This window comes from Polistes canadensis, unplaced genomic scaffold (assembly GCF_001313835.1).
Source record: "Polistes canadensis isolate GaletaPanama2010 unplaced genomic scaffold, ASM131383v1 scaffold_31, whole genome shotgun sequence".
Taxonomy (NCBI): domain Eukaryota; kingdom Metazoa; phylum Arthropoda; class Insecta; order Hymenoptera; family Vespidae; genus Polistes; species Polistes canadensis.
The window spans coordinates 1084759-1104720 of NW_014569578.1; the positions used below are offsets into that span (position 1 = coordinate 1084759).

At 28.1% G+C, this 19962-nt stretch overlaps 1 protein-coding gene across 3 annotated transcripts in view; it reads left to right on the plus strand.

Annotated features, from left to right (window-relative positions):
- The window catches only part of LOC106784174 (formin-like protein CG32138), a 23520-nt gene extending 3558 nt beyond the window's left edge, over positions 1-19962 (plus strand). The window contains exons 2-17 of one of the 3 annotated variants that reach the window (XM_014743439.1): positions 287-370; positions 2675-2761; positions 3037-3143; positions 4453-4592; positions 5893-6071; positions 6142-6218; positions 6335-6650; positions 7917-8033; positions 8131-8371; positions 8999-9285; positions 9584-9851; positions 9928-10055; positions 10125-10569; positions 10656-10930; positions 11021-11134; positions 17737-19962. In XM_014743439.1, coding sequence (XP_014598925.1) covers positions 287-370; positions 2675-2761; positions 3037-3143; positions 4453-4592; positions 5893-6071; positions 6142-6218; positions 6335-6650; positions 7917-8033; positions 8131-8371; positions 8999-9285; positions 9584-9851; positions 9928-10055; positions 10125-10569; positions 10656-10930; positions 11021-11134; positions 17737-17949 — 3078 coding nt within the window. In that variant the 3' untranslated portion in view covers positions 17950-19962. The other 2 variants (XM_014743440.1, XM_014743441.1) reach the window with 2 other exon arrangements.

The window sequence follows — 19962 nt, forward strand, 5'->3', positions numbered from 1 at the left end:
CTATAAAAATTATTATTATTATTATTAATAAATTATTGATTATTATTATTATTATTAATAAATTATTGTTGTTTAATAATTATATGAGATAATAATAATAATACTTTTTTTTTAAATTTAGAAGGTTAAGCGACAATCAAGTGCTTTGAGATTAAAATTTAAAAAAATTCGAAAAGGAGAGTTAGTCACTTTGACCTGTGAACCTGTTTCATATATTAAATTAATTGTAATCATGAGTATAATAAACGTTAAATGATCTACTCATTTATTTTGTTGTTTATTTCAGGCATCTATGGATCTACCACCGGATAAAGCAAAACTTTTGAAACAGTACGATAACGAGAAAAAGTGGGATATCATATGCGATCAGGTGAGTATGCTGAATGGATGAAAAATAAATAAATCAAAATTAACAATTGGCTGTGGAAAACGCAAAACAAAAATAGCCGGGAGAAAGTTTGAAATTTGCAACAGGTGGTATGCTTTCATTCAGGTCTATTTTTATAGGCCACTTTTACGCGTTATAGAAGCATCAATTTTAACTTTCTTGTTTAGAATACAAATTTGTTGAAATAATTTTTTCCTTATTCTTTATGAAAAAACAGGTACGATTTGCAATTTTGATTTTTTTTCTTTGCTTAATGTAACTAAGAATACAATAATATTAATGCATTGCAATATTTTGTAACTTTTTTTATTAATTGATTATAATCCAAATTGATACAAAAAAATTGTATTTTTTTTAAATTCTGTTTGTGTCATTTCTTAATTGTAGAGAAAACTCATTCTATCAGTGATTAAAGTTTACAAATACTATAAGTGCAAATCCAGTTTCACCGTAAATAACTTATATAAGAAGCGATGAATATATTTTTTGAATATATTATTTTCATTTTCAAGTATAATGTATTACACACAAAAGATTTATTTTATAAGATTATGAGTAAATTATTATAAAATCAGGGTTACTGAATATCTGTAATAATCCAGCATAGATTGAAAATTTTTTTTTTTTTTTTTTCAGTGGATTATACTTTAATAATGAAAATTCGTTTAGTATATTCAAATTGAGTACTAAACGGTCAAATGATTGTATATAAATTTCTTTACGTAGCTTTATGAGAATTATAATTATCAATATCGTTCTTTTTATTCTTTATAGCTTCATATGACTTTAAAATCGCATACTGATGTATTCATATTTTTTCTGTTTAATTTAAGGGGTCCGACAACCAACCAAGATTGCACAAGAAATAGGTATATTCTAAAACAATTTATAAACTCAAAAATATAAAATGAAATAAGTTTTATTACATACAGCTTCAGGAATGGCTCAAATAAATTTTTGACAAAAATATTTAAATATATATAGATATTTCCGTGGAGGTTCTCTGTACGACACTAACCGTCGTAACTGGCTGTAGGTGTATTACCGTCATGTGACATCTGGAAAAAGATTCAGCTTATTTGTAAATAGTGTTATTACAATGTAGCGTACGAATTTTTTTCAATTATCGGAGAATTCATAAAATTGGGATTTATTTCTTCGACTCACTATAAATTCCTCGATAGTCGAAAAAAAATCTGCATGTTATATTATAGTGACAATATTAATAAATAATCTGATTTTTATATTTTAGATACAACATGACAATGATACACTTCATTTGCAACCAGCTACGTGGATGTCTAGCGGAGATTTTCTGTGGGAATATTTGCGCCGTCACTATTTTTAAATAATTTTGTCAACAATTTATTTGCAGCATTCCTGAAGCCGTATTTGTTCGAAAATGAACATATTTTGTTTTAAAATTTCGAATTTATGAATTTGTTTAGAATATATTCATTTTTTGAGCGATCTAGAAGTGGCCAGACCCTTTAATTTTTTCTCTTAATATGACGTACACAAATTACTTTATAATCTCGCTTTGGTAACGAGTTAGATTTTTTATAGCGATTATCAACTCTAACTGGATATATCGGAATAAATATATTTTGAAAAATTGTTAATTAGTTGTTAATTTGTATTTATAGGTTGATAATATGTTACTGTGTTCAAAGATGTTCTGCGGGGAAGATAGGAAAGTTTTGTAACAAAATATTATATATAAGAGTAGGTATAAGTATGTATGAATAGTAATAAAGTATTGTAATCAAGTCCATTTATTGAGCCAAACAGGCTGTAAATTAAATAAATATCAATCTATCTATTTAAAGGTTGATATTTATTGGTTTCATATATATAAATTTTATTATAATTACGAACCAAATTAAGATTTCGAAGGGTCAGTACTACAAATTGATTCTTATTTGCATTCAATTGTAAAAAATATTATTATTGTTAAAAATCGATCATTTGACTGATTACGGTTTAAGCAGTTATAAATTTGTTGGTAGGTTTAGTGTTAAATTTGTTTGCAGTTCATTGTTTATTTCCTATGCTTTTGCTTCTATAGAGGTGACGTAGATACCAGTGATATTAATTTTTAATACTATTGTTTAACTATTTATAAAAGGAAAATGTACTTTAATTCTATATTACAGTATTCCCATTGGTATGTAGAACATTGTACAATAAAAAGAACAGAAAGTTGCAAATTTTATTATTTACATTGTTTCTTGCATTCTTCGATTAGTATTCGTTATATAATATGATAATTTGTATTGATTACAGGAAAGGGTGCAAGCGAAAGATCCACCATCGCATTACTTGGCAAAATTGCGTACATACTTAGATCCAAAAGCGTCAAGAAGTCATCGAGTATGTTTGTTTTAAGTTTTGTTTTTCTTTTTTCTTTCCACCTCTTTAATTATAATTTTCTTTAACATTTGATTGATTTATTTAAAAACGATTAATAGATAATTTGTATTATTTAATTAACATACGAATTATATGTGAAATAATCGTCAAAAGCGTGATGTTGTTTAAAGCTTTTTTGTCGTTTTGATAAGAAACATACGTTTTAGTTCCGCTCAAGTTTATATTTATACCAGAACAAGCTACTTTTATCAGACGGATACTAATGACTACCACAGTCGTATCGTTTCCTTACATTCTTTCAGAAAAGAAAAATGGTCGGAGAGTCAACGTCGACCCAAGTACTTCGAGATTTGGAAATCTCCTTGCGTACGAATCACATAGAGTAAGAAAAGATAAATGTTTTATATTATCGAGCGATAATTATGGTCAATGCTTTCAGATAATTTATCTATCTCATAATAAGTTGGATTATCATCAGGAAGTATAAATTACATCCTGTAGTAAATGGTGAAAAGAAACCTTGCATGTAATTATCTATTTATAAATGAATTACAAAATGTATTATAAAGATATTTCGATATTTAACATAAAATGCATGAATTTTTAAAACAATTAAAATCATTTTAAATAAAAATTAAAATAGTTAGAAAATCAGCGGTTTCTAATTTTCTGGGTTCAATTGAAATCAATTAAAAAAATTAAAAAAGAAACTGGGAAACAATTGTAATATGCTGGGATTTTAATTTAATTTTTACACAGATGTCATCTTGTCACATTACAGCTTTTATACATTCATTTTGATGAGTTTAACAATAAAGTGTATATACAGGGTGTCCCATATAACTCTAGTCACGATTTTTCAAATATTTGCGATAACCTGACATAAAAATACTTTAAACAAAGGTTGATCTGGTTTTGATTGACTATACATTGCAATAAAAAAAAGTTCGAAAACAATTTTTTTTATGTTTTTTTAAGGCTACCATTATTTTTTTAAATGGCACTTAGTATTTTTGACTTTACAGTATTATAGCCCGTATTAATACGAATTTAACGATATAGTATACTATGACCTTTGGATGACCTTGAAAGCAAAGAAATGAAAATTTCTTTATTTTCTAACTATTGTTTAAAGTATTTTTTTTGTCAAGTTATTGCAAATACTTGAAAAATCGTGACTAGAGTTATGTGGGGACATCCTGTATATGTATATTTTTATTCTAAATTCAAAACATAAATATAATAAATTAAAGCTATCATACACATAAAGTTAATTTAACTATATAAATATTCACAAAAACAATCTATTTATTGTTTGTTTTTGTGTTTGTTTGGGACACATAATTTTTTTAAATAAAATGTATAATCTTTAACTTGGAACTGCGTACAGTTTATTGCAGTATTTGTTTTTAATAAATATATACGAAGAGAAAGTTCTCTCTATCGTTATTTCATTTTTCTGCTTACTTCTAAAACAGCAAACACGTAATGTATCCCAGGTTGAGAAACACTAAGTTAGATTGCTAACATAAAATAAATATTGAAAATTTAATTTCTTTTTGTCCTCTTATGACCGCCGTAAAAATTATAAAAGCGGATCAATAAAATCATATACGTTTCAAGCTGACGGATTCATGTGTATTATTTTGTTGCCTTTTTGGATTTGTATTATGATCATAGAAATGTTTTAGGTGGGTAAGGGAATTCTTGGACGAGGAGAACCAAGGACTGGACGCGCTGATAGATTATCTTAGCTTCAGATTACTTATGATGAGACACGAGCAACGTCTTTTGGAATCTCATACAAATTCTGAAGAAAAATTGCAGACCAGTAAGTTCCTTCGTATATCTAAACTAGTTGGTGTTTGCTCTTCGCGTCTCCTGCATAAAATGAAACAAAAGTACTTTTATTTATTTGGTCAGTATTTGTAAATATTTTAAATCAATATTTAGCAAAATAAATTGGTTTTAGCAAAATATGAATATTTTGGTCAGTATTTTATAAAATAAATTATTCTGTATTTACGAATATTTTCTTCGGTATAAATAATAGTTTGTCTGTATTTCAACATACGTTTTGTGCTGCATAGGTCATCTACTGCCTGCTTTTTAAATCTTTTGTTCAGGCTATATAAAATTTTCTCTATTTATATATAGGACGTGTAGGATCCATACGGTTTAAATTGAAAGTTACTAAAAATCAATTTGGCTAACATGCTAAGTAGATTTTCAGTATTTATAATAGGGATAAGTTTGTGTTAGAGTTATCTATTGACACAAAAAACATACTAATATTTTATTATAAATACTGATTATTTATTTAAAATATTGACAATTTTTCTATTAATTAGAATAATTCTGACCACTTATATTACATACTAATATTTTATTATAAAAACATTGATTTATAATATAGTTATTTTAAGATACATTTATTTCAAATATACAGGATGATTCCCTAACTCTTGCCACCAAAATATAGCTCCGAAAGTATGATAGTAGCAGAAAAGTTTATAGAACAAAAGTTGCATGAAAAATTCGCGAGAGTATAATATGACGTCAATTTTTTTTGCTAGGTTTAGTCGCTTCCGAGATTTAAGGGTCAAGTTTGTTTTTTTAAATGGAATGCTATATTTTGGTACTTATTTTCTGATAACGGCTGTCGTGGCGAATCCAACGATGTGCAACATTAAATACAGTAAATATTTATTAAATATAGAGGAATTCATTAAATCTGACTATGACCGACTGTTCCGTCCTTTGTCAAACACCTAAAGGGTGACGCAACCCTGACGCACGCACCACGCAAGCACGATGCGGAGGAGCTGTATCATGGCTGGCTGGTTCGCCAGACTTGACCTTTGTTGACTTCAAATACCTTAATGTTGCATATCGTTGGACTCACCATGACAGCCGCTATTAAAAAATAAATAATAAAATGTTTTATTCTATTTAAAAAAACAAACTTGACCTTTAAATCTCAGAAGCGACTAAACCTAGTAACCAAAAATTAACGTTATATTTTATATATAACAATATAATATAAAACTATATATATATATATAGTTTTATATTATATTGTTATTATTATATATATATATATATATATATGAAACAGAATATATATATAGTTGAAACAGGCGGTTCTACACATTTAAACAATGGATGTTTAAGACCATCTCTTCACGAACTTAAAGACAGTCCAAGTGTAAAACGCAGATCCAGACATGTTGCTCGTTTAAATATGGGCGAAGCTAAGGATGATATTCATGTTTGCATACTTTGTATGCGTGCCATTATGAATAACAAGGTATTACCTACAGATTTAACCTAAATATAAATATTCAAGTATCTGTCATTTATATATAATATTTTTGCAGTATGGTTTTAATATGGTTATACAACACAGAGAAGCAATTAATTGTATCGCACTTAGTTTAATGCACAAAAGTTTAAGGTAAATTTATAAAGTAACCAAATCAATCGATAGATACTATAATTTTATAAATATGATTTTATCAAAGGTTCTGTTATAATTAGTTTGTAAACATAATATTTTGTTTATATTTGCAGGACAAAAGCTTTAGTCTTGGAACTTCTTGCGGCAATTTGTTTAGTGAAAGGTGGTCATGAAATTATTTTATCGGCGTTCGATAATTTCAAAGAAATTTGTATGGAAAGGCGAAGATTTACTACGCTCATGACTTATTTTACGCAGTACGATAGTTTCCATATAGAATTCATGGTTGCCTGCATGCAGTTCGTGAATATAGTAGTTCATTCTGTGGAAGACATGAACTTCCGAGTACACCTGCAGTATGAATTCACAAAGTTAGGCCTCGATGAATATTTAGAGAAACTTAGACATACAGAAAGCGAAGATTTACAAGTTCGTATTTCTCATTCATTTTTTAACAAATATAACTTTAAAGAAGTGGTTCCCAATCTTTTTTACTTGTTTATCAATTGATACCGAATTTTCCTACAAAAAGAAGCTTTTTTCTGGGGAAACGATTGTAGGAACAAATGTAAGATAATAAAAATTGCATTCAAGAAGTTAAATACAAACAAAGAACATCAAAAATTAATGTTAAGGCTTAATATATAGTATATTAGGTTGGCCATAACAGGTCTTTGTTGTTTTTTTAAGTGTGAATAACAAACCACATAGATTTTTCATATATATAATAATATGCACTATTGGCTAAAAGTTTGGAACCATAACGTAAATTCAGAGAAAAAGAGTATTTATAAGAAAAAATGAATGCTTTTAGAGTAATCGAGGTACATTTATTATGTGAGTAGTATATTTTATATTTTGTATTATTCTTTTTTTTGGCAAGGAATGCGAATTTTTCTTTAAATTAAAAAGAAGTACCTCTTATAAAAAAACCGCCTTTATTTTTTATGACATACTGACATATTGCGGATATCCTGGCAATTCGTTTCCCGAGTGTTTCTAATTTAATATTTTTCCATACTTGTAATAGTTTCAATGATGTTTCATCAGTAAAGAAATTCATTACGAGCATTGTCCTAAACTGGATGTATAAACTATACAAGAGTATTGAGGACATAAGAAGATGCTAAAATCTCTGAAAACATAATTCAATTTGTTAATATTTGATATAATAACAATAGATTATTTCAAAAGTTATGAGTATATTCGATTTTTATGAAAATCAACAATTTCAAACTTTTGGTCTGTAGCATGTATATATATAATAAAAATAAAAGTAAAAAATATAATAAACTTTATTAAACACTCAATCGCATAATTCCAAGTACTATTGCCGATGATTAACAAAGGTAGCGACTCCAAAAACAGAATGTGATAGCAATACTGCCTAACGCATTGCTGACTGATTGCAAGTTATTTTTTCCTTCTCCCTTAGCAATAAAGAGCAACTTGTACATGTACGTGCATTAGGACCAGCCTCTTTTCAACCAGCAGCCTTACATAATTATAAAGTGGCGGCATTCAATTTATTACGATATTATTATTATCTCTATCATTGTTTAATTTTTTGTGCGTACTCCTAAAACATTAAAATGTATCTCTTGAAGATCCCATGTAGTATAGGTTGGGAATTACTACTTTAAGGATATATATTTTGTTGGAAATAATAGAGTACATAATACTTGATCATTGTAGGTTCAAATCTCAGCTTATCTAGACAATGTATTTGATGTTGCTGCTTTAATGGAAGACAGCGAAACGAAGACTGCGGCATTAGAAAAAGTAGCTGAATTAGAAGATGAACTTGGTCATGTAAGTTAGAATAAGTAATTGTGACTTTATAAAATAACTTTATGATAAAACATTGAAATAGTTCATTTTTTATTTTGGTTTCTTTTTTATTTTATAGGCACACGATAGAATGGCTGAGTTAGAACGAGAGTCTTTAGCTAAATTAGCAGAATTAGAGACTGAATTAGGTGCATTGAAGATAGAATACATAGAAGTTTCGGAAGCGCGTAGAATAGCGGAGGAGGAACTCACTGCACTCAAACGACAAAAACAAGATTCTGCGCGTAGGCAAAGTGTTTTGGAAAATAAGATAATTGAATTGGAGACCCTTACTGGAACTCTCACGAAAAGTTCGTCAGGTAACGTCGAGCATGACTCTGCGAGATGGAGTATTTTGATCTAAAGATTTAAATATGTATCATCGTTATTATAATTGAGGATTTAGGACAAAATTATACTATTTGAGGGACACGTCTGGTGATGAAAAAAAAGTTTTCTCAAGATCATTTTTTACAAAATGCTCATTCATTTATGAAAATGGTAGCCATGAATATTGAGTCAATTTTCGTACTATTCCTTCTACTATGTTTTTTTAACTTTAACCAAAGAAAACATATGGCTTATTATAGTTGTTTGAATTATTAGACATATTTTCAAAATATTTAACAAATGAATTACCTTTTAACATTGTACCTGAATATTTTTATATTTAAAAAGGCACAATTTGTGCAAAAAAGACATTAGTAAGATTCAGTTTATAAACATATCAAAGACCTCGAAATTTTTTAAAAGAAATACCCCGAAAAAAGATTATCTTACCGCAACAAATACCCCCTTTCAAATAGTATAACTTTGCCTCAAGAACTTTTTTCATACAATCATGAATAACAGAGATATTTAGATGTTCCAATTTAAATGCGTCTATTCTGTGTAGTTAACAAATCTCAGTCAATAGAAATTAGTAATGATTTTTGCTTGTTGAACAGCCAATATGCGAAATGGAAGTGCAGTGAGTCCTTTAAACAATCCTGATAATTTCGGTGCGGAGAATACTATATCATCTGGACTAAGTACAGAACAACTGTCAACGTCAGAAGAAATTAATAATTTGACGCCAGCTCCACCTCCTCCGCCTCCACCACCATGTCCACCACCACCACCTATGGCACCTCTTTCACCAGGCGATCACAAGTTACCACCACCTGCACCTGTACCACCACCACCAGCTGGCATGATGCAAGCACCTGATGGAGCAATGACAATTAAAAGAAAAGTATATATACATTCGGTTGTTTGTAAATAATATTTTGAATTTAATATTCATCAAACCTATACCAAGTCATACTTCATATATTAGGTTGCCTGGAAAGTTTATGCCGATTTTGAGAAAAATTGTATCTATATCAATCGGTTCAAACTTTCTGTGTAACCAGATATTTGTCGATACTAGCTCTAAATTACTTATAATTACTGATTCTAAAGCATCTAAATATTATAAATATCACAAATGATTTGATATCTGTAATCCTTATTGCGACATTGCCAAATAATTACTTTGTTTTGCATACTAGGTACAAACAAAGTACAAATTACCTACCCTCAATTGGATCGCATTAAAACCGAATCAAGTACGAGGCACTATCTTCAATGAATTGGATGATGATCGATTACATAATTACATAGACTTTTCCGATTTTGAAGAAAGATTCAAGATTGGTATGAGTGGGCATGTAGCTAATGGCAATAATGAATTGGATGGCCTACAAAGCTTTCCTAGTAAAAGATTTAAAAAACCTGAAAATGTGTCCCTTTTGGAACATACGAGATTGCGAAACATTGGTACACAAAAAACTTCATACACATGTATATATATACTTAAGCTTTACACAGATACATACACTTTTTTATATTGTAGCAATATCACGTAGAAAGATGGAGATGCCAGTGGAAAAGGTAATAATGGCCGTAAATGCTCTTGATTTGAAGGTACTTTCGCTTGAAAATGTAGAATTATTACAGCGCATGGTTCCAACTGATCAAGAGGTATGTAAGCTATAATTTTGAAGATAGATATTATTTTTAATGAAAATAACCAACTCTTTGTTTATATAGATAAAAGCTTACCGTGAATATATTATCGAAAAGAAGAATATAAATCTTTTAACCGAAGAGGATAAGTTTTTGATGCAATTAGGAAAGGTAGAAAGAATATCGACTAAGCTTTCAATTATGAATTATATAGGGAACTTTTTTGATAATTTACATCTTATTACGCCACAAATACATGCTGTGATATCTGCATCAAGTACTGTGAAAGGTTCGAAGAAATTGAGAGCAGTTTTAGAAATCATTCTTGCTTTTGGAAACTATTTAAATAGTAGTAAACGTGGGCCTGCTTATGGATTTAAATTACAAAGTTTAGATACGTTATTAGACACAAAGTCTACAGATAAAAGGATGTGCCTTTTACATTATATTGTAGCAACTATACGTATCAAATTCCCAGAACTCATTAATTTCGATTCAGAACTCATGTATATTGATAAAGCTGCAACAGGTGCATAAACATCTTTTTTATATTACGATCAAAATATATTTGATTGTAATATACCATTCTTATTCAAATGACATTTTTCGTTATAGTTTCTCTTGAAAATATTATAACCGATGTTCATGAATTGGAAAAGGGCATGGATCTTGTAAGGAAAGAATTTGAACTGCGTGGCAAAGAAAAACATAATACGGTATTACGCGACTTTTTAAATAATTCAGAAGAAAAATTACGTCGATTGAAATCTGATGCTCGAGCTGCGGGTGAAGCTTTTAGAGAATGCGTTGAATATTTTGGCGAGAGTCCCAGACAAGCTGATGCAAATACCTTCTTTTCACTTCTTGTTAGATTCGCAAGATCTTTTAAGGTACTATCCTTAATCTAACATATAAGTATAACGCTGTTGTAAACACGAATAATAAGATTACAGTAATATGAATATTTGTATCATTAACAGGCAGCGGATCAAGAAAATGAACAACGTCGTAGATTAGAAGCTGCTGCTGCGGAAGCTTTAAATACATCCGAGCAAGTTATTAAACGAAATAAATTGAATCAGAAGAAACAACAGGTGTGTTATATATCATATTCTTTTTATATACTTTTTATGGATATAATTGGCTTAAAAAGGATATTAGTGACATTGTGCTATTGATTAGAAGTTTGGACAAATTATTATGATTATTAGGATACATAAAATAAAATTTATAATAATATTAGTATACCAATATTTTAATTTGCCATACAAACATATATATGTACACGCATATAAATTAGTTCATACTTTTATTAATAGCACATTTTACATCAAAGGTAGTACGCTTATAGTATCAATAAATATACTTGTTTCGATCGAAACATTTTTAATAAATAATACAAATATTAGAAAGATATACATAATTTTGTTCATATTGAATCTGCTTTTTTTGTTGCTTTGTTATTTAACTGTCCTAATACTAATACTATATAATATTAATATGCTATATTTCTCTAAACAAAAATATACTTATCATAAAAGAATCAAACTGTTTGCTATTACTACAGTTGATATTACAATGATCAATATATGTTATTATGGTGTTGCTATCTTTCTTATTCTTTTATTTTAGTTACATATTTTTTATTTAACTTTAATTTCTATGCGAATTGAGCATGCTCAAATTCAAAGAATAGTATAGAATCATCTCTTTATTGACGGGCACGCTTTATGATTATGACATATTTACTTTAAAAAACAATATATTCTTAATACGTGTTAAGAATGGGAATGTATTCTTAACTTACTTTTCATTCCAACACAAGTGGATCTATCATTGAATGTCGTTTTATCTATGAAGAAGTGTTACTGTTTTTTAAGTATGCTTTTTATCACTTATATTGCCTTATAATTAAAGCTCAGACTTGAAAAATCTACTTTGAGTTGACATAGAACTTCATATTGAAAAATAAAAATAATTAAAAGATACAATTAAGTTTTATTTTGAAAAATATAAATGATTATTTATGTGGAATCGAATACTTCCATTCAAAATAAAAAAAGGCATTCGTGAGGAAGTTTACCGAAAGGCTCTGGGTAGCTCAAAGATTAAAGCAGTCGCCCAGAAAGCAGGAAAACTCGGGTTCGAATCCCGGTCCAGTCAACCCAACGGTCCAATTTTTTCACGAATCCTACAATTATGAAGAAAATAATGTTTTATGCTATTTGTTATGTCATCTCTATACAAGTTTCACAATGTATGAGCATATTATCAAATTGGGGCTTTATTTATATTATATATGCTATATCATGAATTATATTCCTTTGAAAATTTACTTACAGTCAGTTCACATTTTTCTATCACAAGTAACATCTAAATGTGGTGATTTGAATTTGCAATTTAACTGTTTAGTCGTTGATAATTTATTATTAAGCAAAATGATATTTAACATTGTAATAAAAAGTTTGGAAAGATTGAAAAACATTTAAATTTATACTAGGCAAATTTAAAAGTAAATTTTAAAAAATGTTAATAATTTTACTGCATGTTGTGAAATAGCATGATTACTACGGGGAGTATTAATAACTTTATCAATTGACATCATTTTATGAGTGTTCTTGTAGTATTTCCTATTTTTGCCTTTCCAAACAGAATATATATATATATAACAGAATCTGATAACTTATTTGTTACATATTTATTTGGATTTAAAGTCACCGAAATTTTGCTGTAACTCGAACAAGACTCTGTTGCACCGGCATCTTAATGAACTCAGAAGGAGGTCAGAACATAACAATACAGAAACAATTCACAACGTGTAAGTCCATCCTAACTCACTGCCTATCCTTAAGATTCCTTCTGATTAGGAATAGCAACTTTTGATTACCAAATAAATAAAAATAAAGTCTATTAACAAAATCATACAATTAACAACTATTTACAACAATCTGTTTGTATTTGTTAGCATATAGTAATATAATTAATTAAAAAAAAGAAATAGTGGAAAAAGTAATATAACATAAGTAAAACATATTCTAGCATTTAAATGCTTAATATTTTTTATCTTTATACATTGATTATGTTGTTTTATTAAATTACGAGCTGTCATAAATATGACAATGAATTTATTAATAGAAGTTTCATAAATTTGTCAGGAGGAGTCTTAACCAACAGTATATCCGCAAAATTAAAATTTTTACAAAGTGAGCATAACTGATACACAATGCTTACCATGTAAGAGTTTTATTCGTATATTTGGTCATTAAGAATTTAACATTGCGTTATCACATATATTGCTCCTTTAAAATGAACAAAATGTATTTACAAAATAATCTATTTGCATAAACAATATTACATTATCCTATTTTAAATATAAGCATACAAATATTATTCGCGCAAAATAACAGCTCCTATTCGGAAATAATATTTTATATAAATAATATATTTTATAAGGCATACTAGAAAGCATTTCAATCTTCTGATAAAACGCTGTAAAATATAATTTAGTAACGAATGAAGATAGGCAATGATTAATACAAAATGAAATTTAATTTTTTTATATATTTAATTTTTATAGATTCGGAATATCAAATATTAAAGTGTAGGCTTGTATGACATATATTTATTGATATTATAACATTATATCTATTTTTTGTAATATACTATTTTACCATTATTAGAATTACGTGAACTTCAATATCATATGTGCATATAGAATTGGCTAGATTATTTTCCTACAAAAAAAAGTAGAAAAAACGTTGTGCAAGCTCGAACGTGCTAGCCTATTCAAAGATGACGACGCTTGGAATCTATTAAAAAAAAGAATTGTAAACAAAAAATTAACTATTTTTACGGGGAATTCAGACGACACGCATCGCAACCATTTACTTATAAATTTGTATGTAATTATTTATTTTCGTTAATTTTCTTTATACTTTCGTTCAACTATTTTTTTATATTTTATTTATTATGTTTAATTTTCGACAACCTTCGATTCCATTAACTGTTATTCCAACAAAATTAGGAATTGCTTTAGGATTGAAGGTAAAAATTGTCGAAACTTGTTCTAACAGTTCAAATAAAGAGTAACGAGCATGTGAGTAAATTACGTGCAAAGGACCATGTATGGTAAATGATTGCTGTAGGATTCCGCTAAGTTGTTCATTAACTTCGAGTAAACACTGAAGATGTAATCGAAAATAAAAAGAACGCTAAAAAACGAATTCTCTAAGAAGTACGTCCAACTTCTCCATGAGATAACATCATGACGAATGACAAAAAGATGTACAAGAGCATAAAAATCTTTGATAAAGACATTGTTGCGATTCTAAATTCCACAAATGATCTTCATTTGATCTGTTTGACATTGTATGTAAAATTAAATGCCCCCTAGGTTCGAACCCTTAGAAATTTCGTTCAACTTTCAATTACATATAGATGCGAGTATGCATGGACTAAATGAAAGATTCTCCTTTAGAAAGATGTCGAAGATGAGATGATTCATCCTATCCATTACGTTATTTGGAAGACGATGCCAATAGAAAAATGCGTATCAATAGTAGAGGAGTAGTGTGTAAAAGTTTTAGTGCCCCCCCCCCTCCCATTTCTTTCAGTTAATTGATAGAATATTTAATTTTTCCTCTTATTAGTCGTTTCAAATATTTAAGGGATCTGGAATATGGATAATAGCATAAAATATTATATTTCTTTATATGGCGTATTTTTTATATACTGTGTGAAATGAATTTCGTCGATGTGCAAAAGTATTAGGCCACGACTTCGTACGTATGGTTTGTTTGCGTTTTCTTCCGTGTTAATTTCAAAATATGATTTACAATAAAAAAAATCTGTTTTATTTCTTTCATGAAGCCGAAACGTACGAATTTTCTCAGGTCTGTGAAATTGTGATAAAAGTTTCTTCAGAAGGAAAGAGTTCCTGTGATATTGCGACGACTGTATCAATTGGAAAAAGTACAGTTAATCGTATTATTGTTAAATATAAATTAATAAATTCGTTATGTTATAAGAATCGGAGTGGTAGACTGCGAAAAATTTCGAAACGTGTCGACAAAATCATAAAAAGGAAGTGTGCAGTAAATCCGTAAGAAACTGCAATAGATATATCACAGGAATTACGAAGGGAAAATTTTGCTGTCGTTAGTCGGAATACAGTATTTTGAAGTCTAAAGGCTGTCAGACTGATTGGATATATTGATGTAAAAAAAATATTAATTAGTAAAAAGAATTAGAAGGCCACAGAATAAATTTCGCGAAAAAATATCAGCATCAGATTGACAGAAAGTGTTTTTTTTTTCGACGAAACAAAATTTCAATTATTTGGAAGTAACGGTTGGAAGTACGTAAGGCGTTTAACAGATATCAGATATAATGCAAAATAACAAATTCCTATCGTAAAACACGGGGGTGGAAATATTAACAAAAAAAATAGAATGGTCTAAAACTTTTGCACTGTACATATAAAATATTTTATTGAAAAATGCTTTTGACCTTTATTAAGAGGATGGTACAAAATAAAAATGGACACATTGTTTCTATCATACGGATTTTGGACCTTTACAAAACTAGGCTAGTACTGACATCGAGTTCATGCTCAACGGAGCTGATTATTAGCAAGCGTCAAATTTTTCCATGAGCATAAATAAAATGTTAAGAAAATCATTGAAAATGTTAAAATAGTAGATGGAACAAATTTAAAAATAAAACATGGAATCTTGCAGATAATTCAAGATAGATGTAATGTAGATGTTATATCGAGGATGATGTAAAATGAAATAATTCATCAAATCCATGGAAGAGTACAATTTGTTTGAAAAAACTAGAATATTAGCTATTGCGAGAATTCTGGTTTTCGCAAATTTGTAATCGGATACAACGTGTTATCGACAATTGCATGAGTTATGTATATTCTAGCGGCGAAGAAGAAGGGAAAGAACAAAGACTTTCTTAATTTCACCGACAAAAGAAATACATTACTGTATATACACTACACCAATTATCTAGAGTTGATGCTTTCGATGGACAAAAATTACAAACATCTATTGATTGTCATAGATGCATTTACAAATTTGTATGGCTATATAAAATACAGTTAATGTCAGCTGCTAAAGTAATTATGAAATTACGAGAACAAATGCTAGATAATGAAAACCCGCGGAAAATTATTTTCGATTGAGAAACTGCATTTATCGTACTCATTTTTCAGGAGTATTAGTAATTGTAAGAAAATATTAAGCAAGTGCTCCTTATAATTGGAATCCCTCGTTGCAACGAGCAGGTGGAACAAGTGAATAGGGTAATAATTCCGATTTCGACTTAGATGATTGAGTCAAGCCTTTATGAGTGAAATAAATTTGTCCACCGACCATAGCAGCTGATAAATTTATTGTTTTACCGATGCGTCGAGTAGACACTGTTTGAACTGATGATAGACAAGCCAATGTGTGTTAAAGAGAATACCTTAAAGAAATTATTAACGAAGAAATTTTAATATTATTTAGCAAAAATGAGCCGAGTTGCGAGAAGAAAATTATTACTATAATTAAAAATAAACACCGAGATGATTTACGAAAAACGATGGAAGAAGGTCAAGATATCGAATCGGAGATATTGTGGTGATTCAAAAAACTAAGTTTAGTCCAGGTTAGAAGTTCTACAAAAAATTCCGTGATCCGAACAGAATCACAATGGTAATTGTGAAATAATAGTTACAAAGTCAAATAAATCGGTGAATACCAAGGACCACTATTAACAAGCACATCAACAGATAATATAAAACTATGATTGCAACCGTTGGAGTGCTAATATAAAACGAACTCTGAAAAAGATGAGAAAAATGAAGCAGAGAAATTTAATGACCAGCGACCAGCTTGTTCCTCATCAGTTGTCAAAAGAAGCGAAGGCCTCAGTGGAGATTATATCGAGAAAGGATATTAACACAGAATGACTGGGTGTAAAATAAGCTAAATTATTAAAATATAGGAAAAACGAATAGAAAAGAGACAATGTCTCAAATCCATAAAAAAAGTAGAAAAGAACTGTAAACAAAATAATTAATAATTTTCATAGGGAATTTAGACGACACGCATCACAATTCATCGAGTTGTAATTTTTTATTTAATTATTTATTTTCATTAGTTTTCTTTATTCTTTCGTCTCATTATTTCTTTATATTTTATTCATTATACTTAACTACGATTCCATTAATTGTCATTTCGACATATATATATATATATATATATATAAAATACTTTCATTATTAATAAAATTACTCATAGCTTACCAAAATGTTATCCTAGCTGTATGCCTGCTTCTCACAATTATAAGCATATTTTCATACTTATACATATATATTTATTTATATATATACTAAATGTTTATCATTAACAAAATTGAAGAGATGCATTAGCATGTCACAGCTTGCATTCATGTTGCTTGAGAGAAATTCTCTATTACTTTCTTTCCTTGGAAGTATCATAACTCTTTATTGATTTAAATAGAATTTCAGAATAAATATTTCTTCTTGACAGCGTATTATATTTTATAGGTTTTTATAGGTATACAGTATTATACATGAATCTGAATTATAATTTTAAGATAATGATAATTATTTGAAAAGTAATTATAAATTGACTTATAGCAATCATTTGTAACATTAATTTATTTTTCATCACTCTAGGATGCTGTCATAAATGAACTCAAGAATAAAACCAGGCTGGTTCAAGAGAAGAAACTTTTACAACAAGATGAAGTGTATAATGGTGCTCTAGAAGATATACTTCTTGGTCTTAGATCAGAACCATATCGTAGAGCAGATGCTGTAAGACGTAGTCAACGTAGACGAATTGATAATCACAGACTTTCCCGCACTGCCGAAGAACTTGAATTTTAAGTGAGAATAAGATATAGATCAGATATTTAATAAGTCTTATCTATTAAAAATAATCTAACTGTTTAAAGAATATTACAAATTTCTAGCAGATAATTTTTTTTAAACATACTAGGCTGAAAATATATAATATTCAAAAATTTAGTAAATAATTACGCACAAATCAATGTGATGTTAAAATTTAATGAATAACGAAATGTATTTCTTAATAGATAAATTTTTGATATGTGTTTTCTAACGCCTCATAAAACTGATATTGAAAATAATTTTTATATGAATATACCAACTATTTGTAATAAGTTTGAAGCATAATATTTGAATCATATTATATATTTAAAATTCAATGGTTTATCTGATAGTGGGGGTGCTATTTTCAATTTTGTTTATAAACGTTCTTATGCATAAATGATATTTATGCTCATACACCTTTATATTATTCATTAAAGACATGGAAACATAATTTTTTATAAAACACATACTATAATTTTTGAAAATAGAGGAGTTGCGAAGCACTTTATTCCAGCGAAATTACAAATAGTATATATAATTATAATACCTAAGATGTAAAAAGTATAATTATTATACAAAGTCTTTATATTATGAGTAAAAAGTAAGACATATACCATCGAAGAAGGAAAAAATTATGAAATAGACATCTTGTAATTTCTCAACCCTGATGTAACAGCGAAGAATGATATTACTGCTAAATTGTAATGAAAAAAAAAAAAAATCCTACAATTGTATACATATATAAAAAAGTTCATTATTATAATTTATTGGTTACTATTATATATATCATGCATTTAAATTTTCCTATGGATAAATGGCATTTAATTCTACCAATTATTTAACGATTTATTTCACATTGGAATTAATGATACATACTATAAGATTACAAACCAAAAGTATTTATTGTTTTTTTTTATATATATTCTATTGTGCAACTAATGACTACTTTTTTGACAACATTCCACAGATTACACTAGAACAGTGTTTTATTAGTCATATTATAAGGCTCGTATGCAGGTCTATTCTGTGATTATAAAAGTGTAATGTGGTATGTTTATAGTTTTCCATTGTGGAATATTAAAAATATACTTACGTATATATATATATATAGAGTGTTGAATTAATCAGTGGTTGTTTTGAGATTACAAGAAAATTATTTTGTCGTCTTATCTTTCTAAGATAAGATTAAAAAAAATTCATATTTTAGAATATAATATTACTGAAACAAAGATAGTGATTTAAATATCATTGGACTTTTTTATGCATATAGATGCTATTTTTGTACTATATGAAAAAGAATGGCTGGTATGACACCTATTACATTACATTCCTTTGAAATCACATACCATACTTGAGTTATTTATAGCGTAATAAAAGTATAGCGATATACATTGTACTTTACAAGCATGTCTGATGATATATTTATTCATTCAAAGTTTTTCTTAAACAAATTTTCTTAAACGGACAATATTTGCAATTTTGATATATACATAATTTTTAGAAACTATATTAGATTGAATATACATCTATAAAGATATAAATAATATCATTTAACATCAGTCAAGATAGTCACATATATTTAAAACTATGTCTATAATGCAATACTATATTCACTTTTTATATGTTTTGGATATATAGTATTAGGAGAAAAACAAAATGTGTAAATAATGTTGTAATATATGAAACATTTCATTATAAAATAATGTAATTATATTATTGCTTAAGCTTAAATTACCAATGTGATGTTTACGTAAAATATTCGTACATTACATGTGCTCTACTTCTTGTCGATATTGTAATACTTGAGATATAGTATGTCGAAATTGGATTATATGATTTTTAAATAATTAGTTATAAATATTTTGTATTGTTTGTTTTGCTCGAAATTGTATGCATTTAAGTGTGTTTCTATTTGGATCATTATAAAAAAATTAACATATAATTTATATGACTATCGATGATCCATGACATATGACATCGATTATTAATACATATTATTCTGAATTT